The following is a 21,081-nucleotide window of genomic DNA, read 5'->3' on the forward strand; positions in this document are numbered from 1 at the left end:
ATACTTGCGGCGGGTTCTCATCTAGAGGACGTGGTAGAGGTAGGGAGAGATTTTTATATACCTATCGCAATCGTTTAGGACATTCCCGAGAAAGATGTTTCAAGCTATATGGCCGCCCTACTGGCCATGTCGTAGCTTCCGATGATATTGGACATACTTCTGATATGTTTTGCATTCCTCCTACCGACTCCCCTCATATGGAGTCTGTTACTATGACTGGGGCGGATGTGATGGAGCTTCAACATCTCAGATCCCTTCAACCTCAATCAGCCACATCCACATCTGTCTCATCACAGTCATTTGCCTCTTCCTTTGTTGCTACCACTATTTTAAATATCGACGATATATCCCACGATATATCTTGTATCCCACTTGTGTGATACGAAACGCACAAGTAGTGCGATATATCCTGCATGTTCGATCTAGTGAGCATTTTCGAATTTTGATGCTCTTATTTTCTATAATTCATGTCAAATTAGTGTCAAATTGTTACAAATTCAGGATTTTTCAGATTTTGTATGAAAAGTCATGGATTGGGAGCTTCGATTTCGAGATTTGGAGGAGATGGGCCGAGTTGCAAAAAATTGAAAAAAAAAAATCAAAATTTCCCAATTTCTTGTGAATCGTTTGCAATCTTTATGTTCAAACATCACATAAAAAATATTTGTAACGTAATCTAGTGTTTCTTCTTTTGCATTTGAATGTATTGCTTGTGTTTCCACATGTCTTTTTACATTTATAAATTATATGAATAGACATTGAATATACTTGCATCAATTCAGTCAGACAACGCATAGATTAGGACCCCATATAAAGAAAGCCTATTATGTGTACATGTTTTTTGTAATGTTTTGATTTATAAGTGTGTATTGATGTCTTTTTTAACAATCACCGAAGTTTCATCGAAAAATTCAACCAATTTCCCAATGTTTCCCCATGTTTCCAACAACAATGATATATTACACGATACAACCGATATATCCCATGTGATAACCGATACGTATCCGTATTCCAAGAATGCAATATGTAATGCGATACCGATATTTCGAACATTGGTTGCTACGACAGGTACTACACTTCATGCCTCCTCCACTCCCACCACTTGGATTATAGATTATGGGGCATCCGATCACATGACCGGTACACACAAGTGTCATCTTCTTTCAACCACTTCTTGTAGTCATTCAGTTCGTCTTGTTGGTGGGAGTTCTACCCAAGTTGAATTTGTTGGCTCAATTTCAGTTTCTCCTACCCTCACCTTATCTAATGCTTTGTACATTCCTAAGTTCAATGCAAATTTGATATCTGTTAGTTGTCTTACTAGAGTATTAAATTGCAGTTTGACTTTCTTTCCATCTCGTTGTGTCTTTCAGGACTTGAGTACGAAGAGGATTATTGGTGTGGGGTATAAGCATGGTGATCTCTACTTCTTGAGAGAAGGGGAGTTTACTGCTGCTAGTGCTTTCGCTACACCTCATTCATTTGTTTTTCAGTTATGCAGTTTAGAGTCCAATAAAGCGTCTGCTGCCATTTGGCATGCAAGACTGGGTCATGTGTCTGTTAGAACTTTACAATCTCTTGTTCCTCACTTTAATAAAATTAGTGATGCTTACTCTAAATGTGAAACGTGTCAATTGAGTAAACATGTTAAACATTCATTGCCTATTATTGAGCATCATTTTGATAAAATGTTTGCATTGGTACATTCTGATAGCTGGGGACCTAGTCTAGTTACATTTCTGGAGGGTTTTTCTTACTTTGTTACATTTATTGATGATTTCTCTCATGAGACTCGGGTGTATTTGATGCGTCGCCATGATGAACTGTTTAACTTGTTTCGATCATTTCATCAAATGATCTAGACCTAGTATGATTGTGTCATTAAGAATCTTCGTTCTGATAATGATGGTGAGTATACCTCAAATAACTTCAAATCATATCTCCAGGAGCATGTCATTCATCATCAACTTTCTTGTGCCTACACAACAAAATAGAGTGGTAGAGCGCAAGAATCACCATCTTCTCGAGGTTACTCACTCTCTTTTGATAGGAATGAAGATCCTTAAGTCATATTGGTCTGCAGCCTTGTTAACATCATGTTATTTGATTAATTGAATGCCTACCCGTGTCCTTAAGGGAGATATTCCAATGCATGCATTGAAACCTACCTGTCCTTTGTTTATTGTCCCTACTAAAGTGTTTGGCTGTATCCGTTTTGTGCATTCATTAGGTCCCTCCAGGGACAAATTTGCCAATCGGTCTATTAAGTGTATTTTGATTGGATATTCTCTTCAACATAAGGGCTATAAGTGTTATTATCCATCTACAAGGAAATATTTTGTGTCTACGGATGTGACATTCTTTAAAGATCGCCTATTCTACTCTCCTTTGTCTGAACATGCTGATGCAGTCGAGACAAATCATTTTCTGCCTTTGTCAGCTGTTGATATTTCTCCTTTTGCATCTCCCTCGGCACCTAAGCGGTTCCTCACCTATGTTCACCGACAGTCGAGACCATCACACGGATCGCTTGTATCAATAGCTCCTCTTCCGGTCTTAGGTATCTTCTCTCATCCTATCTCTACTGCTAGTCCTTCATCCCTTGTTGCTTCTCGCACTCGTAGTCATCGACTCATCATCCCACATTACATCCTATTTCTAATTTTGTCTCTTATGAGTCTATTTCACCATCATATTGTGCATTCTTGGCCGCCATTTCCTCTTCCACTATTCCTAAGTTAATACTTGAGGCTCTTTCAGTCCCTACTTGGAAGCAAGCAATGGAAGCAAAAATGGTTGCTCTTCATAAAAATGGCACCTAGGATCTTGTTCCATTACCTCCAGGTAAGAGTTCAGTTAGGTGAAAGTGGGTGTTCTCCATAAAGTATCAGGCTAATGGATCCATTGAGCGCTACAAAGCTTGTTTGGTGGCTAAAGGCTACACAACATTTTGGGGTTGATTACAATGAAACCTTCTCCCTTGTGGCAAAGTTGCCAATCTTGATTGGCCTCTGTTCCAGTTGGATGTTAAAAATGCGTTCCTTCATGGCGATTTGGCAGAAGAAGTGTATATGGATCCACCCCATGGTTTTCAGCTTAAGGGGGAGTCTGGGAATGTGTGTAAGCTGAAAAAGGCTCTCTATGGCCTTAAGCAGTCTCCTAGAGCTTGGTTTGCTAGATTTAGTGTTGTTATTCTCTCCTTTGGCTTCAGAAGATGTCAGGCAGATCATATAGTCTTCATTCATACTCAACAAGAAGGCAAAACTATTATACTTGTCTATGTGGATGAAATTGTTGCGACCAGGGAGGACTTGGAGTTTATTGATCAAGTTAAGCACAAGTTGAGCAAAGAATTCGAGATCAATGACCTAGGTTAATTGCGGTACTTTCTAGGGATTGAAGTTGCCTGTTGATCTAAATGCATCTTCTTATCCCAAAGAAAGTATACTCTTGATTTGCTGAGTGAGACGGGGAAATTAGGTGCTCGTCCAACTTTATCTCCTATGGACCAGAAGCACTCGTTGCATGCATCTGAAGGTGAGAGTTTGACAGATTCGGGTATGTATAAGAGATTAGTTGATCTACTTAACGATTACAAGACCGGACATTGCTCAAGCTGTAAGTATTGTTAGTCGATTCATGTACTTGCTAAAGGTGCCTCATCTGGATTGTACATCGCATATTGAGATTCCTTAAGTCATGTTCAGGACGTGTTATTCTTTATATTAATCATGGACATGTTAATATTGATGGCTATTAGGATGTTGACTGGGCAAGATGCTCAATGGACAAAAAGTCTACTTCTGGCTATTGCACATTCGTTGGTGGCAACTTGGTTACATGGAGAAGTAAAAAACAAGTAGTCGTATCTTGGTCCAATGCAGAAGCGTAGTATAGAGCTATGGCTCATGAGGCTTGTGAACTCTTGTGGTTGAGATCCATTATGATGGAACTGGGTTTCCCTATCACCTCAACTATTCCTCTCTATTGTGACAATTAGGTTGCCATCCATATTGCGCCTTACTTGGTCTTTCATGAGCGGACTAAATACATTGAGGTTGATATACATTTCATTCGAAAGAAGATATCCTCTGGATTACTGGCTACTCCATTTGTCAAATCTACAAAACAACTGGAAGACATGTTTACAAAGGCTCTCAGCTCTCCCATATTACAAGAAATCTCTGGCAAGTTGAGTATGATGGACATTCATGCACCAACTTAAGGGGGAGTGCTGAAATATTAAATTGGTAGGGTCATGTTTGTAAATATGATATTAGTGGGCTTATTTGCAAATTTTGTATAAAGTGGGCTTTTATGATGTAATAAAGAAAAAAAAAACCTACATATATATTGAATAAGATAATAGAGAGGTCGCACGTTCTCTCTCTCTCTCTCTCTCTCTCTCTCTCTCTCTCTCTCCAAACCCTCTCACATTTTTCTCCCATCTCTCTCACATTCCTCGATTCTTTCATTCTTCAATATCGAGGCAACATACCCCTCTTCTGCAAAAATCTAAAAAAGAAAATGAAAAAACTCCCCCAAAACTCCATCCTTTTCGCTTTTTTTTTTTTTTTTTTTGTGGAATATCTTCGTGGCAAGATTTAGACAACTTTTTTGCGTTGTTTGGAGAGAAATAAAGGTTTGGGTGGAAAATTTGCAATAGATGAACAGAAACGAGTTGAAACCCATTCTGTATTTTTGTGATTTTGTTTGTTTTTACTTAATTCTTTTGGTCAAAATCGGTAGAAATAAGTTACTGAATCATGATTGTGCATGTTTTTCATGCAAAATCATGGATTCGAAGCTCCGATTTTCGAATTTGGGGAAAATGGAAGATTTTGGAGAAATTCGAAAATCTTTCATTTTTACCCATTTAAATTGCGAGTCTCAAAAAAGTCAATGGACACTACTCGTAGGCAGTGTTCGAATTATCTCTGATATTATCAAAATATCTCCAATATTATCTTTATCTCTAGCTCAGCGATACCGATAACGCTGGTAGTATCAGAAATTCCAAATATTAGCAATGTATTGCTAACTATCGCCAATGTATCATTATCGCTAATGTAATTGTCAATATTTTCAACTATGTAAATTCTAGGTGTCGCTTGTATTGCCAATGTATCGCCAATATTTTCGACTATGTAAATTATAGGCAATGCTTGTATCATAAGTGTATCGACGATATTTCAATACCATCGCTAAGTATTGATATCATCAGAATTTTGTTTATTAGAAAAAATTGTATTTCAATTTTCTTTTCAAGGGCACATGGTTGTATGTAGTGTTCAATTTGTCATTGATAATATTATTAATATCTCAATATTATCGATATCGCAAGATGCGCGATATTGAGACCACAATCTTTTGTTTCCTTTCCAATTATTGATAATTTCTTGGTGAAATATCATGCGTTGTTGATATTTTGCAATATCAATGGGTGTTTGGATGAAAGGTTGGATGGTTAAATAGGTTGGAAGGGATGGTTGGACTAATTTCTTACAATAACACATGATTTTAAGGCCCCATTAAATGGAAACTTGTTATGTATGCATTCTTTTTGTAATTTTTTTAATTTCTAAATATGCAAATATGTACATTTTAACATCTCCTGAAGTTTTGCTGTAAATTCCACTGTTTTTCCCATGTTTCCTTGCATTTCTAGTTATCAACGATATTATCGGCGATATTGATATTGTTTCTGTATCCCTAGCCAATGAAACTTTTAGCGATACCGATACTTCGTACACTGCTTGTAGGTTAGTATTATGGATTGGAGATACGTTTTAAAATTTTTAAAAAAGATTATTTTTAATTAAAAATAGTGAAAATAAATAAAGTATCATTTTTTTAATTTGCCGATTTCTTTTTGCTTCTTTTTTTGGTTTTTAGATGTATGGTTTGTGTTTTAGTACTTGTATTATATGATTTATGTATTATATGAACTCGTTTTGGATATTAAGTTTATCACTTTTGTTGGACAATGTATAGTTTAGGATCACATACAATGGAAACTTTATACACATACTTTGTTTTTTATATGTCTTAAGCTCTTAAAAAGGTATTAGAAAACTGGTTAGATAAGTAATGGTGGGAACCATTATGCATTACGGGGCTGATACTGTCACTCCCCAAACTCAGGAACCGGGCTCATAAAATTCCTTGCCGCCGAATTCGGTGCCGACAACCTATGTAGTACCCCATTCTTGGATCTCAGCTCTCATACGCCAAGTTCCAATCCTGGGATCTTACAAGGAGGATTTTCAAGGAGAATTTTTTTTTTTTTTGTAAAGGAGCATAACCACAAGTAAACCCAAGTCTCAAAACATCATCATCACATATCCACTAATATAACTTTTGAGTACACTGCTGAAAAGGGAAATACAAGATGTAATCAAAACTCAAAAGAACATGCTCATGCTCCGAGCTTAATGATGCTGATACGCCCTAGCATCACCTGTAGCATAAACAAACGCGCATAAGCTTCCCACGAAGCTAGTTAAGTATGCGTGTGCGTGCACAGTGCATATGACAATAATACAGATATCAGAGTATGCGGAAGATGGAGGGCTAAACTACCAAATCCATGAATGTTTCTAGCCATACCAAGGCTATGCAATGCAAGGCCTACGTGGCCGAATATCATATGTTAGGGATGCCACGCAAACATGCCAATCCTCAACTAGTCCACATATCAGTACAGTTCGTATCTGGAAACATCACCAGGATCTAGTATACTACAACACTAGTTGCCTCCCCATCGCGGGCAGGACCAAGTGAGTGGAATAGACCTCACTATCCGCCTCATTAGTGGTATGTCAATGCCCACCCAGCTCGCCAATAGTGGACCCATTTACGAGATGGTTAAACTCAACCTAGCTTATAACCCCCTACCCTCGGGCGGATAAGGTCACACTCCCTTTCAACCGACCATGACACAGTAGGAGATGCGGCCTACTGGTATTCGGCACTCGGGCGCTCATGTTATCCACTCGGTCTTGACGTTGAAGCATCCTACTGGTACCATAAGGGTTTAGGGACTTTCACTCAAGGACATTCATTGCGCCCTAATGATAGAACAGATATTTCCGATATCCAATCCAACCATCCACGATATGCCCGTGGAGGCCACAACCCTGATGTCGCTAGGGTGTAATGTGACCGTGACATACAAGATGCAAAATGTATGAGTCATACCATCCAAGTTATGCACCAAACCTGCGCGTACTGCGCTATCATGTGGGGCAACCCTATCTCATATGGGGTCCCCTAAGTATCTCAAGTCGAAAAGCGCATGCTATGATCAATCATCATCCATAACATGCATACAAATGATGCATATGGGCATATAACTGGGCATGATACCATTACTCTAAGCATGTTATTAGTGTGTCCTATCAGGCCAAGTAAATTAGCATGTTATCAGACATCAAGTGACGATCGGCCTTAATTGGCACGTCATATATAGAGAGTGGAACCAGAACGACAGGCCCCACTAGAAATGTAAAGGTCTATGTGGCATGGCTCACTTTGTTGGGAGCGTTGCACAAAAGCCTTAGGATCTCGCCTCCCAAAAACACTAGAATTATGGGATGTAATAAAGCAATGAAATAAATCAAAGCACAAACCACACGACACAAAAGATTTTATGTGGAAAACCCTCGAAGAGGTAAAAACCACGGGACCTAGTCCAGAGCAACAATTCACTCTGAAGTAGAATGTTACAACCGATCACAAGCATACACTGCTTGGATCAAACCTTCTTCACTCACGTAGGAGTGGATGAACAATAAGAGTATAATGAAAACGGAGAGATCTCACTAATCACGAGGACGTAGAAGCGTTGAGACGTCGACTACGTAGTAGATCACCTCTACGAGCAGAATCTTCCCTTCCACAAGCTTCCTCTCTATCTCTCTCTCTCTCTCTCCCTCTCTCTCTCTCTCTCTCTTCCTCTAGAATCACTTTAGGAAGCCTTAACATGCCCTAGAATAGCCCTAGGGACCCCTATTTATAGTTTAGGCAACTCCCCTTCCGCACCTCTGCGAAACCGCCTCAAATTTACCCAGTCCACACAAAATCCGCACAGAATCTGCGTTACTCTCGACTAGTTGAGCCAGGTCCTCGACTGGTCGAAGGACCCTTTCGACCGGTCGAGCCTGACCTCGATTGGTCAAGGCCAAAAAATAGAACTTGCTGGACTTTGAGTTGAGTGAGCCTCGACCGGTCGAGCAGCCCACTCGACTGGTCGAGCAACGCAGTGAAAGACATCCGTTTTACAACAGGCTGCACTACCTCTCCTCTGAACTAAGGAGGAAAACCCCATCACACTTGAGACTAGAATCGGCCCCATACTTGGGCCTGCACATATAAATGAGGTAACAAAACAGAAGTACAGTTTGGATAATATATATATATATATATATATATTATCATCTCAATGTGGAACCATGGGGGCCCCTCATTCAGGTTCGATAACAATTAAACATTACAGTGAGCCCAAGAAGATTTCCAAAGGCAGGCACCCAACCACCTTTGGTTTCACGATGGGCCCACTCAAGTCCAAGTCCCACGTCCCTGCTAAGATGGACGGTAGGGTATTGAACAAATACCTCTTATGGGACCCTAAAATGGGCCTCACAGTCCTTGGTGAGCTGGGAAATAAACATTAGAGAGGGCTAAGGAAGGTTTCAACAATAGACGTCATTGTCCTTGTTGTTTCCTGCGGTGTGGCCCACCTGAGATACGGATCGGCCCAAGTTTTAGGCTCCTAGCGTAAAATGACTTGGCAAACTAGATGGGTGCCATGGATGAAATACATACACCATAGTGGGTCCCACAAGTGGGCCCTTACTCACACGCCCTGGCAGGCGTCCACCCACCCTCTAGACGCTAGCAACAACACTAGTTGTTGTTGGTTGTTTGGTCTTTAATTTAATTGTGTGTGTGTGTGTGTGTGTGTGTGTGTGTGTGTGTGTGTATACATTTTTGTTTAGACACAACATCAAGGTGGGCCTCAAGTGGATAATCTGACCTGTCCACCGCGTATGCCAGATGGATTGGAGGCCAATGGCCTTGATTGGGGCTCGTTTAGAAGAACAGGGACCCCATGGTGGGCCTTGGAAGGTTTCAACATACATGAACAGTCCACTCGAGACTCGAATATGGCTCGTTTTCCGGCCCATGGCCTAAAATCATTTGGAGAAGATGGTGGACGGCGTGGATTAAACATATACATCAAGGTGGGGTCCACTGTTGGGATGCCCCCACCCACGTCTTTGACGTGAGGGGTGCTCCTAGCCCCACCATCGCCTCTGGTGCGGTCCACCTAATGGTTGGATCGTCCTGATTCTTGGGCTCCATGGTTAACATGATCCGAGAGACATGGATGGTGTGGATCGAAGAAATACACAATGGCTCCTATGAGTGAAAACCTACTCTCCCAGCTCATGCAGAGGGCGTCAATGATGCTAGGCTTTTCAGCATGTTGATTTGCTATGGTGTGGACTAGCTGAGATATGGATCGGCTTAAGCTTTAGGCTCAATGGCCAAAATGGGATGGAGAATCTGATGAGCAGAGTGGATGAAACATATGCATCATGGTGGGGCCCATGATTGGAGGCCCCATTCTTCCTCTATGCATTGATGGCGTCTGGAAATTGGACTGTTCTAGCGTCAGAGACGCTGAGATCGTCCAGCGTCTGGACTTCTTTACTGTATATATATTTTCTTGAAATGGACATGTGGGTGGGGTTCACGTGAGAGATCCAAACCGTCCATCAAATTGACCAATTCAAGGCGGTCCCAAAAAGCCTTGGATCAACTCAATCTTAGTGTTTCTCCACCATCAAAATATGTATGATTTAATAAATAGGTTAGATGGAAAATAAACATCATGGTGGGCCACACAAGGTGGTTTATGTTGTGATAGTGTGCGGAGCAAACTCTCCAACAGCGTGGCCCACTTGTGGGCCCCACAACATCATCAAAGTAAAGGAAAGGAATAGTGAATGGAAAGAATAAGCAAGGGAAGGAGATTCGGCCATCGGGGTGGCCCTCGCCACTATGGGGTCCACTATACATACCACAAATGATCAAGGTGGGTCCCACCCTTGTGGGCCCACCAAAATTAGATAAATCACAAAGAAAGGGAGGGTTTTTACCCTCCCATGCACTACTACCCAAACTAGACAGAGCTCACAAAGAAAGGAAAATCATATCACTATATATATATATATATATAAATCGGAAACACAACAGACAAATACAATCAAACATTAAAGAGATGGGGATAATGCTCGCGAATCTCAGCCTCTCGCTCCCAAGATGCGTCATCTAAACTATGGTGGTCCCACTGAACCTTCACCAAGGGAATGACCCTGTTCTGGAGGACCTGCTCCTTCCGGTCAAGGATACGAACTGATTGCTCAATGTAGGAAGCATCCTCACGAACCTCCAACGGCTGCCAATCTATCACGGGAACCATGTCTAACCCACGCTTCCGCAACATAGAAACATGGAAAACGTTGTGGATGCCAGAAAACCGAAGTGGCAAGGCAAGCTGATAAGCCACAGCGCCAATGCGTCCAGTGATCTCGAAAGGTCCAATGAACCTCGGGGCAAGCTTCTCCTTGGCTCCAAAACGAACTACACCCTTCATGGGTGAGACCTTAAGATACACATGGTCCTCAACGACAAACTCCAAGGGACGACGCTGACAATCTGCAAAACTCTTTCGCTGGCTCTGAGCTGGCGCATTGATGCAGGACAATTAACCATTTGCTCTAAAAGCTCGAACTGTTAGAGTATGGCGAATTAATCCATTTATCTCATAACCCAAGCCCCACATCTCATGGGTTAGGACCTCGGCCGAACCCCATTCGTGAGCCCCAAATCACATGAGCCGCCCACCCCAAGTGTGTTCCCGCATCCCACGGGCTACCACACTCGAGCCCGGTGTGAAATGCACATTAATCACCCCTGGTAAGGAGTCTCGAACACGAGACCTCTCCCGTGGGCCCCAAATCACATGGGTCACCCACCCCGAGTGTGCCCCTGCATCCTATAGGCGACCCCACTCGAGCTCAGTGTGAAAATGCCCTGCATTAATCACCCCCGATGAGGAGTCTCGAACACGAGACCTCCCGCTCTGATACCAATTTGATGCAAGACAATTAACCACTTGCTTTAAAAGCTCGAACTGTTAGAGTATGGCGAATTAATCCATTTATCTCATAGCCCAGGCCCCACATCTCATGTGTTAGGACCTCAGCCAAACCCCCTTCGTGGGCCCCAAATCACATGAGCCGCCCACCCCGATTGTGTCTCCGTCAAGCTACCCCACTCAAGCCCGGTGTGAAATGTGTATTAATCACCCCTGGTAAGGAGTCTCGAACACGAGACCTCCCCCGTGGGCCCCAAATCGCATAGGTCACCCACCCCGAGTGTGCCCCTGCATCCCACAGGCAACCCCACTCGAGCCCAGTGTGAAAATGCCCCTGCATTTCGCATCCTCTGCCTGATGATATCAATGGCCTCTGACGTCCTCTACACAAGCTCGAGACCTAGGAGACGGCGCTCTCCAACCTCAGTCCAACAACTCGGAGATTTGCAAGGTCTGCCATATAGCGCCTCGAAGGGAGCCATTCAATAGTCGCCTGGTAGCTGTTATTGTACACAAACTCGGCCAAACACAGGTGCTCATCCTAGCTACCCGAGAAACCCATCACATAAGCTCGAAGCATATCCTCAAGCATATCCATCACGCAACCTTATTTCACAACTTCCTTTATTTCTGTATTTCAAGATGATAAATACAAGAATAAGATTATCAATCACTATAAGACAAACAAATTTATAGTGGTTCAATGTTTAACACCCATCTACTCCACTATCAAAATTACTTCTCTATGTAATTTTGGCTTTCCACTATATTCAAGGTTTTCACAGGCTAAACTTAACCTCTTACGGTTTGTGATTTTCACAGGCTATCACAACTAACCTCAAGTGATTTTAACGAGCTTATCATTCCTCAACCCGATGAGATTTTTCGAATAATCTCAATCAACCCAAACTTAAAGTAATTTACCAAAAGAAAAACTTATCTTCTTGAATACGTGAGTCGAAGCGAAGATGTCGATGAAGCCTTTGAAGTTGAAGCTTTAGTAGATGCAGCGATCATTTCCTTTCTAAGATGAAGATGAACCAATGTATACACAACCAAGAAGGATTTAGGGATATATGATTTTCAAAGAACAAAACCTTAAAAGTTGCAGATTCAATCCTCTATTCTCAAGTTGAGTATAGGCCACTCGCTATTTGAATTTAACAAGACTTAAGTAGAGAATTGAATAAGCTATAAAAATAACATAAGAATGACAATGCAAATAGCTTGAAAATAAGAAGATTTCTCTCTTTTGTTTCTTTTACTTTACTCTCCTTTTTTTCTTTTTTTTTGTGTGTGTGTGTGTGTTTTGAAATAGTGAGAAATGATCTCTATTTATAGCAAAAGATCTGAATCTTCGATCAGCCTAAGAATACCTTTGACTGGCTGGATTTCCATTATTTTGTTTCAACGTATAGCAGATTTTGCGGGATCTTATTTTGAAACAAACTTAGGCTGCCCCGAGACAAATTTCGGCTGGCCTGAGATACCTTCAGCTGGCCAGAGATAGGGTTTGGTTGGCCTAAGTTTCCTGGTATTCAAAATTATGCATTGCTGGAAACTTGACCTAGGTTGATCTTGTGCTGACCTGAGATGGTTCGGCTGGCCGAAGACAAGGTCGGGCTAGCAAAACACCCTTGAATTTTAATGTAAAATTGCAATAAGTTAAATCTTAGAAATCCACTAAGATGTACTCTAACCTAGGGTGTTTACTAAGGTCTTCTTTACTTGTAGGTTGGCATACAATTGATTCTTCTCTTGAAATTCTTCCTAGCCTTATAATCTTGGGATGTTGCATCGCGCTCTAGTCTTGAAATGTTGAAGTGAGTTGAAGTTCCATACACTATATTTTATGTACGAAATTTGACAATCTACTTGTGTGCGTAAGACATTAGCACTTGCAATCTCCCCATTTATCAAGTGTCGAGTTACCACTTGAGGTGAGTCCGGTATTGGGGAGTCTAGTGATGTTATCCCAAAGCACATGCTGGATGAGCTTACACCCAGTGTTTTAAATATCAATGATATCGGCTGATATATCCCATGATATATCTTCTATCCCACCTGTGCGATACGAAACGTATAGGTAGTGCCAATATATCCCACCTATTCGATTTGGTGAACATTTTCGATTTCCGATCCATTTTTGGTTGTAAATCACATTAAATCAGTGTCAAATGGTTACAAATCCATGATTCTTCATGTTTTTCATGACAAATAATGGATTGAGAGCTTTGATTTTGATATTTAAGGAGATGGGTCAAGTTGCAAAAAATTGGAAAAAATTGAAATTTCTCAATTTCTCGCAAATCAGTTGCAATCTTTGTATCCAAACACAAAATCAAACATGTTTGTAATTTGATCTAAGGATTCTTCTTTTGTTTTTGAATGAATTGCTTGTGTTTCCATACGTGTCTTCTTATGTTTATAAATTATATGAATAGACTTTTAATATACTTGCATCAGTTCAATTGTACAACGCATGTATTAAGACCCCATGCAAAGGAAACCCCTAATGTGATTTTTTTTTTTAATTTTTTTATTTTTTTGTAATGTTTTGATTTGTAAGTGTGTATTGATGTCTTTTTCAGCAATCCCTGAAGTTTCATTAAAAAATTCCACCAATTTCCCAATGTTCCCATGTTTCCCATCAACAGCAATGCATTACACGATACGTCCAATATATCCCATGCGATAACCAATATGTATCCATATCCCAAGGGTGCGATACATTACACGATAACGATATTTAAAACATTGCTTACACCCATGTGGGACATTATCTTGTCCCCATGTTAACTCTACCAAACCTTCCTCATGAACAAAAGAATCTTGCGAAGGAAGCAGATCTGGAAAGGCAAGTAGATGAGCCTAGGAAACCTATAGATCTTATCCATGTGTTAGTCTCACATAGGTCGTCAAAGTCCGCAGATGCATTTACATGTCATATCCATGGTTTGCATGTTGAAATTAGAAGACGGATTAGCATGAGCAATGAAGCGTACAAGATACGTGATGACTCTCATCACGGGTTCAGGAAGTTTCAAGTAGGTGGCTATGTGATGGTTCATATAAGGCTTGAATGGTGTTTGCAAAGGACCGTTAAGAAACTACGAGCCCGTAGTGTAAAACCCTATAAGATACTGAGTCATTTGGGACATGATGCATATGTTATAGATCTTCCACCCAACATGGATATTTAATCTACATTCAATGTGGAAGATCTTGTATCTTTTAAGGGTCCAACATCTACACCTATAAGCCTTTATTCACATCATCACCTTGATCCTGATGATATCCCTCCCAATTTGTCCTATGACCCTTGGCCTATACCCGATTATTCTTCCCACCATCTACTTTTTTTTGTCATACACAACTCTACCAAGAGAGAAAAGATAGAGGATATTTAAGATGAGCGAGTGGTTTCCACACGACATGGAGGTTACCAGGAGTACCTTGTCAAGTGGAAGGGAAGGCCAAAGTCGGACAGTACGTGGATCACAGATGTAGAGCTTCATCAATGAGACTCGGATCTCCTCAAGCGTCATCGCAACTTTATTTCGCCAAAGGCGAAATCTCCCCTACTGAGGGGAAATTATGAGGACATCCAGTAACATACTAGAGGAGGGTTGACTCAGTCTACTTATGGCTAGTCGACCATTATATGGGGCCCACTTGGCCCAATTCACATTCCTAGCCACGTTAAAGACCTCATGTGTATGTTCATGCACGTGGGATGCATATAGGAGCTTGAAGGACACATCAGACCGTTAGATCGAGTGGACACGTTGATTGGACCATTGGATTTCAATCGTGGACCATTCTGACTGTTGGATCATCATCATCGGATATCTTGATCGTGGACCCCATGGGCTCCAAAATAGTTTAGTTGTTTAGTTTGTTTACATGTTTCGTTATCTTTGATATAACTCGTATTTTTGTTGAGATTAGGGAGTTAGGAACAACTTTTAATTCATTATGCGTCTTTATGTTGAGAATCTTATATGAGAGGTTTTTTGTAAAAGGTCTTTTCTTAGATTATAAAGGGTTGGACGTCCCCACACTAGCCATTATGCATGTTATGAATGAAAGTAATTTCTCTCCTTTTGCTTTGAGATTGAGCAAAATTTCATCTTGTGATTGGATTGGTGGTGCAAAACCATAGAGAGTGATTCCCTAGTCATCTTTTCTACTTCTCTCTTCTCAACAAGGTATCATCTTCTCTCATCTTCTTCATGTCTTCATTTTTTTCCTTCTTTGTTATCATCCAAAACCTAAATCGACGCATCCCAAGCCCAAACCGACCACAGCCGGCCATCCTTTTCTATCCTTACGGATGCACATACGTACGGATGTCCGTATGGACATCCTTGTACATTGGCCCCCTTGTTACATCACGATTGCTCTTCCTTTCCCTTTGCTTCCATTTTCAAAACCCCTAAACTAATTTCACCTAATCCTAACCTTGAAAGTCCCATATTCCAAAATCCGCAAGTTTTTCCAAACCCAAATCCCCAAAATCTAAAAATCCCTTGTCCAAATCATAAATCCCCAATTACCAGAACCTAAAACCCATATTCCCAAATTTAGAAACCCTAAATCCTAAATCCCTTAAACCCAAAATCTGAAATCCTAACCCAAAACCTCAACCCTAATTCCTCTTAGGCTTAGATACCCCAAACCTATTTCTCACATTCCCTAACCTTTAAACCGGCCTAACACGTCAAAACTCTTACAAGACACATGATTTCCATTGAATTCATATTTAATCCTATGTTGGGATGGGGGTTCTATCTCCCATAGGTCCCGGTTAATCAGTAATTTATGAGATTCGCATTGCGGGACTGTCGTAGGCTTGAATCTAGACATATCATGAATATGAAATTTCTGAATTTATGGTAAATTAGCTTTATTTTGTCGTTCCATTGCTCTGGTTAATCTGTCTTTTAATTTCATGGCATCATATTAGGTTAGATCATTCCATCTTGTATCATTAATGAATAAAGAGAATGAACACTTGATCCCACAAAAAGGGTCTATGGCCTTAGAAATCCTTGGGGTCAGAAGACACACAAATAAATCAATAAATAAATCCTATCTTCAGTAAGCTGGTGGCATCAAATAAATAAAGGATGAAGAGAGGGTGAGCAGGCATGGTGGTCCTTGATTATTGATATGTGAATGGAAATTGCTTTGTTAATAGTGTTGGGTCTAGAGTTAACGGTCCACAATACTTTCCTACAAGACCTTCTGGCACACTAAGAAACTGACAGCCAGCAAATGTATCTGAAAAGTATAGGCCTGCTGCATTGAACAAGGAAAATAAAAAATGGAAGACGGTAACAAATGAAAGTTTGTGTTATGTTCGATGCCTGCTTAGTATGAATCATAAGTTACTAGCATCAATTTCCACGAATTGTGCACTTGGTTCAGGTTGTTCAGGTTTTAATGCCTAGTTAAGAAAATGCAATGCTTTTTTTTTTTTTTTAATTTTTTTTTTTTTAATCTAGAGATTTATTTTATTCTTCCCCTCATGCATGCCACATCTTCTTTTTTTGTTTTTTTCCCACCTAGGCAGCAGCAACAGTTAAAGATGAAAAGCGCATCCTTTTCCGCTTTGACAAGGCAGCCTTTTCTTTCAAGTTCTTGCCATTTAAGGTTCCGTATCCAGTGCCATTCAGGCTTCTTGGAGATGAAGCTAAAGGATGGTTGGATACTACATACTTGTCTCATACTGGAAATATCCGTATTTCAAGAGGAAATAAGGTATTTACGTGAGAAATCACACATGAATTCATTTATCTTCCTTCCTGAATAATATAATCGTTATTTCAGTTTATCAGTAGTGTCAAATGTCAATAGACTAATTGACTGCTCAAATGTTCAGTTTGGTTTGCAATTACTAAGGACATCCAGCTACTTACTGTATAGTGCAGGGCACCACATTCGTTCTACAAAAGAAAACTGAACCAAGGCAAAGATTACTGTCATCCATTTCCACTGGGATAGGGGTGAAAGAGGTTAGGTTCTGTAAATGTAATACTAACATGTCAGAACATATATAACATGTGTGTATATAATCCTAATGGTTATGTTTAGTTCCCTCAATCTGACCAGTGTGCCATGAAAACAGGCTATAGATGAGCTCATCTCCCTAAATCCAATTAGGGCCAAAGGAGAACCAGAAGCTTTAGTTGGTGAATGGCAATTATTATGGAGTTCGCAGGTACTTTTTGCCTGCCGACAGCAATTATCTCTTTATTTCATTGTAAATGGGAAAATAAATTATATCTTTGTCATATTTACAATGTAAAAGTTGCGAGTTAGGTTTGACACATATACTGGGTCAATTAGTATTCTGATGCAGGACATGAAGTTCAAGTATGATGTGCAAGATTTTCAGGCTTTAGATCACAATAGTTTAGAAATAATTAGACAAAATTCCACATCCCACACAAAAGTTCAAACACTCAATCAAGGGGAATCTTATGCGGATTCAGGCCTACACATGCTAGGGTCGGATCAATCAAAATTATAGACCAAACAAGAATCAAATGAGGGTAAATTCATCCACACATGCACAGAAATAATTCCCCCAATCCAAGGGATTCAGAAATTTCAATTCGGGGAACCCTAAGGTTGAAGAAATGGCATAAAATTGGGGATTTGAATAATTTAGGGTTAGGTTTAGGGATTTTGGGTGAAAGAGAGGAGAGAGACGAACCAGAGAATTATTACCGCATGTGTGGACAACAACAATGGCCCAAACGCACGTGCGTGCGATCCCGTCCGCACGTGTGTGGGGCCCACTATTCAAAAAAAGGCCAGCTTGGCCCTGGTCGGCCAGGGGTGGACTCCAAAACCCCCAAATTTCAGCTCGATCCGATGCACGGTTTGTGCGTGGTGCTCTGCCGAAGTTTTAGCCCTCCTGCAGTGCTGGATTCTGGAAATCTGTTGTAGAGAGAAAAACGGCTGCAATAGAAGATGGATTTGAAGTGTAGATGATTGTAGGAGAAGAAAAATATCGATGGAAGAAGGTGGGGGCGAATCGGGATAGGTGTGGCTTCGCACCACAGTAGTCAGCCCTTCGAGGGAGGGTTTCACACCCAATTGAATCTCTACTACTCAGAAATTTAGAGGAGCAGAAAAACGCAGAAATTTTATTAATCTTCAATGAATAAAAAAGACTACAATGGGTGCCTATTTATAATAAAACCCTGTACCCCAAAACTCGTGTCATGTGCGCAACCTATTACTCGGCAACGAAGTAATAAAAAATAACAACTAATCAAAGCAATTTAAATCGTCCATGATACTTCTAATACCAATAATAAGCAAAACCCAAAGTATTAGATTAATTAGAATAGTAGGCCACGATCATGAGAACCCATGGTGGGATTCACATGACTATCGAGTCCACTCCAACGAACCAAAACGCAGTCCTCTAGATAGGAGGCTCTCCCTGGACGTCGTCATCAATCCAGACCGATGGTGGGGCCCTCCTCCTTGCGTACGTGTGTAGGGGGCGTGCGTGTGCGCATGATGTCCCCATCAACTCTCCCCGGCTGCGAAGATTTCGCCACTGGAGAAATAACTCCTGAACCACTCCAAGATGTCAGGATCAAGTCTCTGAAACTCCTCAGTGAGCCACGTACTGTCTGAAGCTGGGCGTGACTTCCACTTAACCAGGTACTTCTACAACCCGCCGTCCGACGTTGATACTATCTGATGGTCCAAAATATCCTCAATTTCCTCTCTGGGTGTGGGAAGGTTAGGTATGAGAGGTAGAGGCTGGGAAGAAGGGTTGGGAAAAGGCCACGGATCAAGGGACAGGTCTGGGGAAGCAGGATGGTTGGGCGAAGGGCTGGACAAAGTATCAGTGGTCACCTGAAAAGTAATTAGATCCTCCACATTGAATGTGGAACTAATTCCCATGGAAGGTTGAAGAACTACCACATACGCATTGAGATCATTTCGTTTTATAATTTTGAAGGGCCCAGCACTACGCACATAAAATTTACGAACGGCTCCCTGAGGATACCGCTCGGGCCTAATGTGGACCATCACAAAATTCCCTACATTGAATTCCTTAAAACGTTTATGTTGGTCTGCAGAAAATTTGTAATGTTCATTACTAGTAATGATCTTTCGCCTGATTTCTTGATGCAATGAATGAATGTGATGCGCAAAGGACTCTGCAAACTCTGATGGCCTATGGGACAGTGACATAGGGACAATATCAATAGGCTTCCTAGGCTTACAACCGGTAACGGCTTCAAAAGGACTTAGACCTGTGGACTTATTGAAGAACTATTGAATGCAAACTCGGCTATAGGTAATACGGTATCCCACGTCTTGGTGTACTCCCCCACTAAACATTTGAGCAAACTCCCTAGGCTCCTATTGACCACCTTAATCTAACCATCGGTCTGAGGGTGGTAGGCAGAAGAAAATTGGAGCCTAGTATTCATCATGTGCCATAGTGTCTTCCAAAAGTAACTCATGAATCGTACATCACGGTCAGACACTATGATTTTTGGTAACCCATGTAGTTTGACGACCTCAATAAAGAACAACTTGGCAACATGAGATGCGTCGAAGGTCTTAGAACAAGGAATGAAGTGGGCCATTTTAGAAAAACGGTCCACGACAACAAATATGGAATCGTGTTTCCGAATAGTCTTGGGGAGTCCAAGCACAAAGTCCATACCGATGTCCTATCAAGGGATGATTAAAACTGACAAAGATGTGTATAATCCTGTATTTTGCTTTTTCTGCTTTGCCAGTTGACAAGTACGACATTGCCCTATAATTTTGGTCACGTCTCGCTTGAGGCTTGGCCAATGAAACATATCCGCCACTAGGGCAATGGTCTTGTCTCGACCGAAATGACCTGCAACCCTTCATGAATGTAACTCCTAGACAAGAAAATCGCAGAGGGAGGTGCGAGGTATGCACAAGCGGTCACTCGTAAATAAATATCCGTCTAAAATCAAGTACTCTCTGCTAGCTCTTGATGGACTCTCTTACAACGATGCGTACACAACTCCAAAATCTGAACACTCGGAATAATCTTCTTTAATGCGCTCGAGGCCCATGACTTCGACACTCATGGAATTGAGTAACGCGACTCGACAACTCAACGCGTCAGCAGGCTTATTCTCTACACCGGCCTTGTGCTTAATTACAAAAGTGTACTCTTGAAGGAATTGAACCCACTTGGCGTGCTTAGGGTTTAATTTCTTTTGAGAGTTCAGATATTTCAAGGCCTCGTGATCTTAGAATAAGACGAATTCTTGCGGCAATAGGTAATGATGCCAATGACGCAGTGATTGCATTACCGCATAGAACTCTGTCATATGTGGAATATTTTTGTTTTGCCTCATTCAATTTTTCACTAAAAAAGGCGACAGGGTGCCCTTCCTAACTAAGTACTCCTATGCCGACTCCTGACGTGTCACATGTGACTTCAAAAGCTTTTGAAAAATCCGGAAGTCGCGTGACTAGAGTTTCGGTTATCTTAACCTTTATCTCCTTGAAGGCCTTCAAGGCTGCCATTGTCCATTGAAACTCTCCCTTTTTTATGCAATCCGTGATGGGAGCCATAATGGAACTGAAGCCTCGAATGAACCGCCTATAGAAGGTGGCTAAGCTGTGAAAGTTGCGCACCTCATGAATATTGCAGGGTTCAAGCCAATTGACGATGGCATTGACCTTCTAGGGATCTGCCGATACGCCCTCAGCTGATACAATAAAACCTAAGAAGATAACACTACTAGACAAAAATGCAAACTTCTTTAAGTTGGCTTACAATTTCTGGGCTCTAAGGATCCCACAAACCTGCCTCAAATGGTTGAGGTGTTGTTCCTTGGTCATGTTATAAATCAAGATTTCATCAAAGTATACGACCAGGA

The 21,081-nt window shown here is 41.1% G+C and overlaps 1 protein-coding gene across 9 annotated transcripts in view; it reads left to right on the forward strand.

Annotated features, from left to right (window-relative positions):
- The window catches only part of LOC131243112 (probable plastid-lipid-associated protein 12, chloroplastic), an 88,790-nt gene that overhangs the window by 34,098 nt on the left and 33,611 nt on the right, over nucleotides 1-21,081 (forward strand). For 5 of the 9 annotated variants that reach the window (XM_058242216.1, XM_058242215.1, XM_058242213.1 and 2 more), the window contains 3 exons: nucleotides 16,742-16,933; nucleotides 17,104-17,187; nucleotides 17,301-17,393. In XM_058242216.1, the coding sequence (XP_058098199.1) occupies nucleotides 16,742-16,933; nucleotides 17,104-17,187; nucleotides 17,301-17,393 (369 nt within the window). Of the gene's footprint in view, nucleotides 1-1,373; nucleotides 2,974-16,741; nucleotides 16,934-17,098; nucleotides 17,188-17,300; nucleotides 17,394-21,081 lie in introns of those variants that run through there. The other 4 variants (XM_058242217.1, XM_058242219.1, XM_058242220.1 and 1 more) reach the window with 4 other exon arrangements.

Source organism: Magnolia sinica, chromosome 4 (genome assembly GCF_029962835.1).
Source record: "Magnolia sinica isolate HGM2019 chromosome 4, MsV1, whole genome shotgun sequence".
Taxonomy (NCBI): domain Eukaryota; kingdom Viridiplantae; phylum Streptophyta; class Magnoliopsida; order Magnoliales; family Magnoliaceae; genus Magnolia; species Magnolia sinica.